General features: G+C 35.4%; 1 protein-coding gene across 7 annotated transcripts in view; it reads right to left on the reverse strand.

Annotated features, from left to right (window-relative positions):
• Positions 1 to 13,080, reverse strand: part of HDAC9 (histone deacetylase 9) — an 819,260-nt gene that overhangs the window by 107,705 nt on the left and 698,475 nt on the right. For all 7 annotated transcript variants that reach the window (XM_074367374.1, XM_074367375.1, XM_074367376.1 and 4 more), the window contains one exon: positions 11,405 to 11,523. In XM_074367374.1, the coding sequence (XP_074223475.1) occupies positions 11,405 to 11,523 (119 nt within the window). The remainder of the gene's footprint in view (positions 1 to 11,404; positions 11,524 to 13,080) is intronic.

Here is a 13,080-nt window from a genome sequence, read left to right on the forward strand (position 1 = left end):
GTTCTAGAATGTGATACTCCAGAGCTTTTTCTGAACCTCTATCTAATATTGCCTGGTAGGCTGGTTAATGTAATGTTTGTTGCACAACATGGATGCTTATGAAAATACCCTGAGTATACACTATGCACCAAACTTTTCAAGTAAAAGAAAAAGAAAATAGGTTGATTTTGCAGAATTAAAGACATTTTAAAGTTAGGTCACTTGATTTTTTTTAAAGAGAATAATAATCCAGTAAATGAAAATCAGTAAATATCTTTTGAGTCTGGACAATGATATTTTGGTGATATTTTAGGCCTGGGGATACACAGTAGTTAAGAACACAATAGCTTCAAATTGCACAATTTTAGCAAATAGTGATAGGGAAAGTGATACAGGATGATGGGGCCAGGGGTGGACACAGTGGTCAGGGAAAAACTGAGAGGGTAATATCTGAGCTGAGAAAACAGCCAGGGGACACTGAAGGAGAGTGCTCCAGACAGGACTGTCCCACGCACAGACCTGACAGGAGTCTGGCCAGTTAGAGTGATGAGAAGATTTGCAAGTCTGGAGCATAATGAACAAAGAGGAGGACCAAGGAGAATAAGGGTGACCTAGAGAGTGGAAGGAGGTCATTTCCAGTAAGGAGTGCAAATTGTATTATAGTTACAGAAGAGAATATTTAGCATAGGGGTGATCTGCAATAAGCAGTCAATAATTTGGTAAGATAATTTCTGAAACAGACAGCGCCTCCAGTTTATAGACAAATTCTATCAAAACAGAGAAAAGAGAGAAAGAGCAGGGAATGAAGACCTTACTATACATTCACATCGTTACATATGACTCCATCTAAGCCATTCCTGAATAAAGGTTGAACATTAGAGAAGCATGCAGCAATCAAAGCAGAGGTTTACAAACTGATGCTCATAACCCCAGGCATTTCTGTTTTGCTTCCACATTAAAAATAAACATCTACTTGTTTTGTACAGGTGACTCATTTAGATTGAAAAATTTCACACATTAAAAATTGGAAGAAATGATAGAAGGAGATAAATATGAGCTTATAATCTGGTTAGATATGTACAATTCCTTATGGAACAAGCTGGTACTAAGATTTGGAGACAGGGTGAAGGTCAGGGAAGGGATGAAGAAACTTCTTTATAAGAAGTACTGCATTTTAAAAACAATTTGAAAGAACATTATGCTTCTCTGTCTCATCACGTTTCATATTGTTTGATTGACAATACATCAGATTCTGAGATCAGGAGGAAGTGTATTTCTACAGTACTCTTTCTACAAGGGACCTGGTGGAGTTCACAGAACTCTACTGAGTGACAACAGGTTACTTAGGTGAAGAGATAAAGGGAAGTCTCTGGCAGTGACTCTTGGTCTGAAAATACCTGAAGAAGATATTGGGCAGAGGAATCACAAGAGCTTGTGTGAAGCTCATTTAAACCTCACGATAACCCTGAAAGGCAGGGTTATTTCCAACTGGCAGATGGAAAACCAGAGGCTCAGAAAAGTTAAGTTGCTTCAAGTCACCCAGCCCATAGGGGCATGCTGGAACTGGAATCATAAGAGCTTGTGTGAAAAGAACTGCCACAATGTCTAGTGACTTATCTGTGACCATGAGCCCCAGTATCACCTGGGACAAACCTGGAGGTTCTACTGAAAAAAGGTCAGGGAAAGGAAGAGCTATGTGGGACTCCAGCCATCTCCCTGCCAAAAGCAACAAAAATAACTGCTTATTTCAGATGTTTTAAAATATCTTTAAAGATTTAAATATGTCAAACATTTAAAAATAACTAAATATTTAGAATTTATTTTCAAATAAGAATACAAATGTTGTTTTGACATAAGAATTCTGAACCTGGCTTACTTGTAAGAAAACAGCAGTATCACCAAACTTAATGGGCACAATATCACTGGTATCTTGTCACACTTAGAGCACTACATATTGCAAAGCATCTTTTAGTTCATTACCTCATCCAATTCTCATAACAGTCCTATGCTTAGTCAAAACAAATACAATTGGTCTTACTTCTGTTTGAGAGACAAGACGATCAAGTTACAGAAAAGTGAACTGGTTGCCAGTTAGACCCAAACTATAGATCAACCAGTTGCAAATCCTGTATCCTTTATGTAACTAGCCCAGTGATTCTCAAAGTGCGATCCCTAGACCAGGAATATCAGCGTTCACCTGGGAACTTGTTTGAAATGCAAACTGCAGGCCCTACCCCAGACCAAAGGAATCAGAAATTCTAGGAGTGGGGCCAGCACACCTAACCAGTCCTCCGGTGACACTGACACCTGCTAGCTCAGAAACCTTGATCCTAGACCATAGTGATTCTCTGGTCCATGAGAATAGTGTGAGGAAAACCTCCTGCAGGAGGAAGTACACATTCATTCCTTGTAATTTCCTTGATAACTACCTCACATGTGCTAGCAGACAGCTATCAGTCACACAGCTGTGCCCACACACTTACACCATGGCACCCACCTATGATATGACTTAATAAATCGTATGACTAACTGATCCTTCTCTGTATTGATTTGATTTGTAAAATGAGTTGGAAACCAATTATTTTACCTAGAGCGAGCATCACAGTAAAGGGTCAGAGCCTATGGTCACATAGACTTCAGGCCATGAAAGAACGATTTTTGGTCTGAGTTAAAAGCAAACACATTAAAAGAATCCACTACATAAAATTTCTCCTTGATAATATTTTTGTTTGTTTTGTATTACATTGTTATTTTACTTTTTCAAGATTCTTCTCAATCACTGGAAGCCTGTAGAGAAAATAGACAATGGAAATCTAAGCTGTAATTTTAATAAGGACTTTGGCTAGGATTTTTAAAACAACATCTCAAAAAGTAAAATACTCTATTTCATTGAATCTAAGATGTTATCAATTATAGGACAAAATTATTGTGACGATTTAAAAAACACACTATGTGAATTAAAAAAAAAAAAACATTGCCAACCCAACAATGAAACTTCATCAGATACAAAAGGAATTCTAATTCAGACATGTTAAAGTGTGAAAAAGTGTATCTTAGTATCAATGAAATATTGTACACATCTTACTGTACAGTTACTGCTGGCATCCTTCTTCAGGATCTTATGTATTTTCTTTTCAAAAGCAATGTTGATCTGGCCCCAGTTATAGTAATTTTGCTCTTCAAAGTTAAGCAGAAGTCATACTAGCCTATGGATTATTTCATGACATTAGTAACTAAGCACTGCAAATGGAAAATACTCTTCTACAATCTGGTATCTGAGTTGTCATGTGGTGTAAGGAAACAGGCAATTGAGAGAGAAAATTAAGGCAAGGTAACAGGAAAACAGAGCACTCACTGAATAAATCTTTTGCCTGTCATTGAAAAATAAAATCATCCCCAAATCTAAGATCTGTAATTTTTTTACACGCTGACATTTTTCCTTCTTAATTAGCTATGTTGCTTCTTTATGTTGACATAAAAGGAAACTATGTTGCATAAGATGTCAATGAATATAAATGTCCTGTAAACCCACTTCCCTCGTCTTTGCAGGGGGCAATGTATTTGCTTAAGAGCACAACAAAGAGACCCACTGGCAGGCAGCTGAAGACTCAATAAGTCCTTGACTAGTTCTTGCACAGAACGCTCCATGAAAAACAGTGCACATGGTCTGCAAACTGGTAAGCTCCCATATACTGGAAGAGCTCTGCTGACTTTTTCAACATGGACAATTTTATTTAAATAAGAAAATTTTTGTTGGGAAAATTTCATTTTCTTTCCTATATTTTCACAATTCAGAATGAGCTTCTACAGTAATTAAAAACTCTATTTATTTATCTGGGATATTTTTAATAACCCAATGAGCCAAGTGGAAAGTATGCTGAGCTGGAAGTTAAAGGACATGAGATCAAGTTGTGGTTTTGTTATTCCTCACCTCTGTGACTTTGAGCAAGTTGCTTGATTTTTCTGTCACTTGTTTTAAATTTGGAAGTTTAAATGAGTGCTAAATCTTTAGTGATTTCAGGGTACCAAAAAAAAAAGTGTTTTGTATATATTATCTCATTTCATCATAAAAATGAAATGAAACGATACAGGGAAGTACTGAGCAGTGCCCAGCACAGAGTAAACACTCACTGATTTCCAGAAGGTATTATTATTCTATCATCAATAACAACAACAACGCTGCCAGAATGAAATCAATGCTCCCTTCCCAGTTAAGAAATCAATCAAGAGGTTGAAACGACATTCCTGTGGTCGTTCTAAGGGCCCAGCCCAGGATTACGACTTGTCTACTGGATGACCAGACTGCCTTCAACCTCAGAGCCATGGTGCCCTCCACACTCACTCACAACACAGCCTGTCAGATTGGCTTAGAGTAGAAAATCATCTTTCCAATTTAAACTGGATTCCAAAGTACTGCTTGAAAACATCTTAAAATAATAATATTTTTATCTCTTTGTCACCTGATTTTTAGCCCATCTTATCCTTAAAGTTTGGATTAGACTTGAAGAATTTTAGTACCCAATAACATCCTCTCTGCCAATTTTAACTTGAAAGGAATGTGTGTCTATACAAACGGCAAAGAGAAGAGGAAAGATTAGTTGTGTGGGTGTATGTGTTTGCGAGAGACAAGGGACATAGACCGTGGTCTGAGAAATAGTTATGGAAGGCATTCTTTTCTTTATTTAGCTGCCTCCCTCCATGTATTTAAGTTTTATATACTGAAAAAGAGACAGACTCCCAAACTGACTAAAAAAGTAAGGTAACAACCATGCAAGAGGAGACTTGTGAAAGGATGTTCACTTCGACACTGTTCATAGTAGTGACAACCTGGACCTTAAAGTTCCACTAATAGGAAGACACAGTACACTATAGTATATGTCCATAATGGCCCACCACAGGGAAATTAAAAGAATATTCATGAGCATATATCAAAATAAAGATATTAAAAGCAAAAAAAAAAAAAGCAATTTCCATAATCAATATGTACTGAATAACAATGTATACTTAACTTTTGCTAGATATGGTAAATTAAAAACCAGATCCACTAAAATAATACTGATGTGTGTGGTGTGTGTGTGTGTCTGTGTGTGTGTGTGTGTACTGGAAAGTACACAAATTAGGACAGTGGTTAAGAGGGGAACAGGAATAAGACTTAGAGACAGTGATTCAGAGATTAAAGGGGAGTCCATATTTATCTGCAGTTTTTATTTCTTTTATAAACAGAAGACTTGAAACAAATACAGTAAAAAACTTGGCTGCTGCTAATTCTAAATGGTGGAAGTAATAAAGTCTGTTATATAATTCTTTGTATTATACTTCATCTTTTAAATTATCCCAAATTAAAAAAAAATTTTGAGTGGTTATACTATTTTGAACAAAATTTCTGTATTTCCAGATTATGATAGTTTATTCTCTCTAAATAATGACACATCAATGTACAAATCCTTGATATAAAGCTTAATAATTATTCATGTGTCAGTGTGACTTACAGTTACAAGGCATGAAGATTAGCTTGCATTTAAAAGACATACCTGAAGTTTGTTTTATAGGTAAGAGATCTTTGGAAAAACTGAACATTCTTTTTTTTTTTCTTCAGTGTTTGCTTCAAACATAAAACACTATATAACAATAACTATGCCAGACATAACGTGAGAAATTAGCAAACAGAAAGAGACAAACTATTCTCTGTCTCAAGGTAAAGACTGTGTGTGTGTGTGTGTGTGTGTGTGTGTGTGTGTGTGTGTGTGTGTGTTTGAAGTGAAGCCTATGGACCCCTTCTCAGAATGTTTTAAAATGTATACAATAAAGTACATAGATAAGAAAAGAAACTACAATATTGAAAAGAGCTACCAAAATACGGACACAATATATCTAATTCTATATTACTGCATCAAAGAACTAACTGAGCGGCAGTTCTGATATATACCATCACTTCTAAGTAATGACAAGAGTAACTGATCACTGGAAATATCTCCACAACAGTATATTGATAATGAAAACAGTTATCATTTCTATTGGTGACAAGGTTACCTGTTTTACTGATAATGTTATGGTTTGTTGCCTACATTTACAATGGGAGGAAACACATTCCTAAATTCATACAGCTAATAAAGGGCAAGATTAGTAAAAGTATCAATGTAATTTTTTTCCATCCAGGTTTATAAGCCCTATGAGTTCTATCCATGGACTTCTGAAAAGTCTGTGGGCTCAAATTAAAGAATCTCTGAGATAGGAAAATACCCACCATCCATTCACCTACCTTCACTTCTAAACTATTGCTTAAATGTGCTGCAGGTCAGAAAATTATCTAGATAATCAAGTACTCTAGTTAATATTTGTAAAGAATTAAGCAGAATCTCACTAAGGGCAAGAAGGCAGGTCTCTGTAAGTGGATCTTCTCCATCTATTTTTGCATTTTGGAAGTTCTTCTCTTTACTTTCTAATTCTTAACTGTGCTTCAGATAGTTTGGTTGCTAAAAAAGAGCATTGCTAGATAATTTATTCTGCATCAACATATTAATGTCAAGATCCAAGCACACCTCAATATACCAAGACAAAGTGCACAGCTTTAAGACAGCCAGGGCCTGAGGTATCCTCATCACAAAATAATGATGCTTCATTTTTTAAAAAAGCATTGTACCTTCATTAAAAACAAGCAAACCTAATTATCCACCCCCCCCACCAAAAAAAAACTATCACCTAGGAGGAAACCTACCTAAGGAGGCAAAAGATCTGTAATCTGAAAACTGTAAGACACTGATGAAAGAAATTGAAGAGGACACAAACAGATGGAAAGATATACCATGTTCTTGGATTGGAAGAATCAATATTATTAAAATGATAGTACTACCCAAGGGAGTCTACCGATTCATTGTAATCCCTATTAAATTACCAATGGCATTTTTCACAGAACTGGAATAAATAATTTTTAAATTTGTATGAAAACACCAAAGAGTGTGAATATCCAAAACAACCTTGAGAAAGAAGAACACAGCTGGAGGAATCACACTCCCTGACTAGACTGTACTACAAAGCTACAGTAAACAAAAGAGCATGGTACTGGCACAAATGCAGACATACAGATAAATGGAACAGGATAGAAAGCACATAAATAAACCCATGCACTTATGATCAATTAATCTATCACAAAGGCAAGAATATACAATGGAGAAAAGATAATCTTTTCAATAAGTGGTTCTGGGAAAATGGGACAGTTACATGTAAAAGAATGAAATCAAAACATTCTCTAAGACCACATACTAAAATAAACTCAAAATGGACTAGGAATCTAAATTTAAGACCAGATACTATGAAACTTCTAGAACTCATAGAGGAAAATATAGGCAGATCAGTCTTTTACATAAATTAAAGCAGTATTTTCTTAAAACTATCTCTTAAAGTAAAGCCATGGACATTCTAAGGTAGGAAAAGAATCACCAGTGAGGGAAAAACAAGAAAAAAAATGTACTTAGTTTTGGCTCAGTCTGCCTTCAACAATGGGGACAAATAAAATGTGTAGGCAGAGGACACTCAACCACACCCTTGAATACACATGAGGGAAGCACATACATCAACCACTAGCAGATGAAGTAGATTAACGTAGCCTCACATGTTTAAGGAAGTTGTTTTTTGGCACTTATTTGTTGACTGATTTGGTACTCAGTTTCTTAGATATTTCTGGAGGATTGACAATTCAAGGAATTTTTGTCCTTCCCTAAGAATAATTCATAACTGAGAACAAATTTATTTATACATGTACGTGCCCCACAAGAGTGTTGCTCCCTGACAGACACATACTCACAGTGTGGGGAAGAGGGGGAAGGAATGAGAAGACCACTAAAAAGGATAAATCATTCTATCAAGAAAAAGATGGTAATTCAAGACCCTAAGATATGTTATTTGATTTTTTCCCAACTATTATCTATTCTTTATTTGTCAAAATAACACTTGTGCATTTGCTGAGGGAAATGGTTTCTATCTAGAGGACTATAAAACCACTCCATGTTTATTTTTTAAAAACATTTTTTTAATCACACATGGCTACCATCTCACAAAAAAATCATCCTGCAGTGATTTCTGCTTTTTTTTCCAAAGAAAGGACAATTCTCATCCACATGATAAAAGTAATTTGCATGTATGAGTTCACTACCTGAAGCCATACAAAGTAGAAAATAAACAAATACGTTAAAAAGGAAGAAAAAATGTTTGTTGTAAAATGAATGTGAACTAAAGAATTTTTTTTAACGGTGACAACACTGTTAAGCAACACTGTTAAGAGGGTCCTGCAATATGGTGAATCAATTTTATTGTCTGAATATGGCACTTAGTTGTCATGCCAACCTTCTTAAACTGTAACCTGAAGACAATAAGATCCAAATGAGAGTATTTAAAAAGGTAAACTGATAACTTCAAGGTAGTTTGATGTAAGGTTTAGAGTAGAACACAAAGATACTTATTCCTTTCAGCTTGGACCTTAATCCTGGTTGTTAACTGAAAGAACAGTATAGATTTCAAATAACTAATTCAGATAATTTATTTAAAAATTCAGCACAAGCAAATCTGAATATTCTTATTATAGTCTCACAGTAGAGAACACATAATATGTAAAGAAATGAGAGGAGAAAAGAGGAAAGAAGAGAAACAGTCTTAGCCAAGAATCAACTTTAATTTTAAATCACCTCCATATTTAAGCTGAGACTTTTGTCATAGTACCAATCAATTCTTAAAAAAAAAAAAAAAAGAGAGAGAGAGCTTAAAAGATGTTTAAAAACAAATAAAAACATTTGTTAGCTTGACTTAATTTATCTTCTCCTTTCAGAGTTATCAAACAAAAATTTTAAGAGGATTTATTCAATGTGCTAAGACAATAAAATTTTAGCATCTCTGACAAGATAGTATTCTCAAACCACTCTCTAAATTCCTTAAACATTCTACTTGGGGCAGGGGTGAGTTTTGCAGAAACGGGAAAAACATTAGAAAAGGAATTTGTTTCTTTAATTTCTATCTACTTTTTACTTCAGGTTTTAGCCCATTTCTAGCAGCATTTTGGGACTCTCCTCAAATGCAGAATGACTTCTGGACCAATGTTAATTGCCTGTCCAGACCAAAACAATATAAATGTATCCGCCAGGTGGTTAGAAAGACAAAAGAAAGAAAAAAAAAAGAGAGACCCAAGCATGAGCTATTTGGGGAATAACTATACAGTGTTTCAGTAATCCTAACTTCTGCCCAGTTATTGTGGAAGAATCTCTAGAAAATAAAGCTGGCAAACTCAGGCCTGCATGAGATGATATATACAAACAGTTGCTCAGATACGATGTTCTGTTGTTTTTCATTTAAATATCATGGGACTAGTCAGTATCTGTCACAGACTGCTTGTGGAGTTAAAGGTCTCGGGCACCAAAATGGGCTTGGTAGTGTGCATATGATTTCTCCATTCTCATGCATTTTATGAAACATTTTTCTTCTTGGAAAAAATCCAGTAAAAGCCTTACACAACTTCATCTAACTATAAATTCAGAGTAAGCACTTTGGTTTTAACCCCAGTTATTTCAGATGGTAAAATAAATCCATTTTCTCATCTATGAAATATGTGAACTGTTTTAGATAGCCTCTATTACAACCTCTTTGGATTCAAACATTTCCTCTCTTCATTGTACATCTCTTCCCTAAACTGTAAATACTCAACAAACAGTCAATGATTAAATCATTTAAAATTCATGTCTGTCTGTTTTTCTTAGGAAACAAGTCACCTAGTAAGGAAGCAAGGATCTGCTGAATAGAAAGACACAGAACTAAAGAAACTGATAAGGAGGAATAAGGGCCTGGAGGGATTATAGATAAACTTATTGTGGGATAGAAAAAAATGAAGAGCTTCCCCTCAAATGACAAAAAAAAAAACAACACAACGGAGGTCCTGGTGTATATACTAAAGCCAACAAGAGGCTGAGACTTCCAAGATGATATTTGAGATATGAGTTTGAATTTGACTTGGCAAAAAATTGAACAAATAAACAAGCAAACAAAAAGATTAGTTCCTTCCAGCCAGTTCTGAGAAATGGACTTGTTACAACTTTTCCCCTTGGCAGGGAGAAAGACTCAAATACAGACATTCCTCCGTCCTGAGGGAGATTATTGGATTTAATGGCAAGGGACACCTTTTCTACATTTCTGTCTTTGCTCCATGTGTTTTCTATTGTTTGGGTTTATCTCAATTTAGGGTACAAGTTTTTTTTCCCTTTATTTAGTCTAAACTAATTCTCCAGTCTTGACCCAAATGAGGTTTATCTGCAGTGCAAAGACTGACTTCCATTTGAGTGGAATTCCATGAAGAAAGAAAAAGGATAATAAAGACATTTGATATGACCAAACATCTCTCTATACACTTTTACCAAAATTGCAAATTATGCTTTATTTGTGTTTGTGGAGTTGCCTCTTAATATATTTTCAACAGACAACAAGGCACCAAGAACACTGGGTAAAAAATAGACGTTAAAAATAGCTACTACCTAATAGTGTTACTGGAAGAATTAGAGTGCAGAACATTCTCTCACATGAGAAGCCAATTTTAAACAAAGGTTGGCATAATACTGGTTCTTTGGTTCTTTTCAAATTAATAAAACACACTTGCTCCAAACTCATCTCTCTTACTTTAAACTATTTGGGTTGTTTTTGATTTGTTTCTTCTCAACCTCCATTAAAATACACAATAGTGTATCCTATTCTTAGTGTAATTTTACTTTTTTCCTTCTATTTTTATAGAAATCCAGAGTGCAGGAATACGTTTGCATGCGTGGGCTACACGTATGCCTTGTTTTCATACTTGGAGAGCACAGAAGTTCTTCTTAAAGAAAGCCTCTTTCTAGTCATGTTCCATTAGGTCATGTTATTCAAATGCAATATAACACAAAATTCATTTGTTCATTTGATGTCTAGTTGCTAAGGAACACAGTCAAAAAGTGAATCTTTGCAATATGACAGAAGACTAGCAGTGTTGCCCAGAGGCATGTGCAGAGCGTCTGAGCAGGGGGACTACACTCTTGTGTTCAAACCCAGAAGAGCACAGTGCTATTGGGAGCAGCTACTTTTACCCCATGCCCAATGAAAGACAAGCAGTGACTTCCATTCTACGTGCAAAAGCCCAGTAGCTTTTCTAGACTCACAACCTCTCAAGTCATTTAACGTATTTTAAACAGAAGCTCAACCATTTCTGCCTTTAAGTAGCAAAACAAAACTCCTGAAAAACATAAAGGTTCTGAAATGTCCCTTCAAGTCCATCGAAGGAAATGGTTCAACTTTGGTTTTCTTAAAGGTCAATTTTTACAGAGGGGTGAATCTGACAGAGCAGTAAACACCATCTGAATCATTTTTCAAAGTCTCACCTAAGTTTACTATATACATAGAAAAAGTGCTGTCTATTACTTACATTTTGCTGTCACTTTGTAGCCTCCCAGAGGAGGGGCGTGGCCTTCTAATGCGTCAAATCCAGCAGAAACCAGGACCATATCTGGATCAAACTCTTGGGCCACAGGCTTCACGACAGTCCTGCATAGTAAAAAAGCAATCAGTTACACATGGGAATGGCAGATACCTTTAAAAAACTGTGCAGTGGAAACGACTTGGCACAACCTCAAGAACGTCCCAAGAATAAAGGAAAGGGGAAAAGAAAACACTATTTGAATGGATCAGAAACTTATCATTTCCTTAATACTGAATCACTGTTATTTTAGCATCCCAATTCAGTCTTTTTTCATCTTTTTTCCTCCAAATTAAAAAAAAAAAAAGCTTTGCAGGTACATTCTAAAGCCCATCATATTACATGAACATCTGTGGCTGTTTTATCCCACTGCCTATAAAAAACTGCTTCTTCCAAGGGAGTGACTAATGTTTTACAGAGGAGAGTCGAAGCTTTACTGAAAACCCGGCTTGCTCCAGTTAGTGAGAACTTGGTGTAAATTTGAACTATAAATTTCTTTTGGGAAAAAGTTGCTTTTCCAACTTTTTTTAAGAAACATTTTAAAATATTTGTCATGGTAGGGGGTGACTCTTGCAAAGGGAAAACACAAAATTCCTTTAATAGAATCCAGACTAGAATGTTAAGTGAGTCCAAGGTCAGAGACACCAGGAATGCCGCAGCCTCACCCAGGACAGCAACCCCTGCTGGCCCCACTCACACACTTCAGCCTCCGCAGGCCCCCCAACACCTTTCTCCTCAGTGCTAGATTTGAGAGAGAATGACTAACAAATGCTAATGGACTTTATAAAAATCAAAATGGTCTTTTAATCCAGGCTTCAGTGTGCCTTCATTTAAATTCAAACTTTCAAAGACAATTTAATGAAATGGGGATAGTTCACACTATAGTGAATTTAAAAAGTAGTAAGCTCTCTATTGTGTGTTTGGGAGAAATAACTAAACCAAGTATTAAAACAGCTATCCTTGAAAAGTGGCATAATTAAATTCTTTTGATTTTTTATATTTGCTAATTTCCCAGATTTTTTACAGTGACCACGTATTAGTTTTACACTTAACTTCTATGCATGTAAACAAGAAGTTATTCAAGTTTCAAAATATAAAAAAAAAAATACTTATTTGAAATTTACCTACGTGGAGATATAAATGAATTAAATGTTTTTTGTAACTCCACTGTCATAAAAGTATAAGTTTAATCCTTCATATCATAAATGTACATGTAAGTGACTTCCATGTAGTCCTTCCAACAAATGGAAAGTCATTTATATCTGAATTGGCCCATCAGTGTAACTAAGTGAAAACCTAATTTTGTTTACCATGTACAGTATCATTACTTTATGGTTCAATAAGATTATCAGGAGAGGTATCTTCAATTCTTTTCCTCCTAATAATACCAACAATTTTCATGAAAAGTATCACATGTTATGCATTCACTACATTTCATATGAGTGAAATAGTCATGTGACATACGTTGTTGGAATATTAGATGTTGGAACAAATTGCCTCAAGGAATCAAGAGTGTTTTATCAAGGTATTCCATCTATTTAGCTTGATTAAGCCTAGGTACAACCTTAGAGAACAAACATTACTCTTAGGAAAACATGTAGGTAGATGATTGAACAATGTTGTCC

Source organism: Camelus bactrianus, chromosome 7 (assembly GCF_048773025.1).
Source record: "Camelus bactrianus isolate YW-2024 breed Bactrian camel chromosome 7, ASM4877302v1, whole genome shotgun sequence".
In the NCBI taxonomy this organism is placed as follows: Eukaryota; Metazoa; Chordata; class Mammalia; order Artiodactyla; family Camelidae; genus Camelus; species Camelus bactrianus.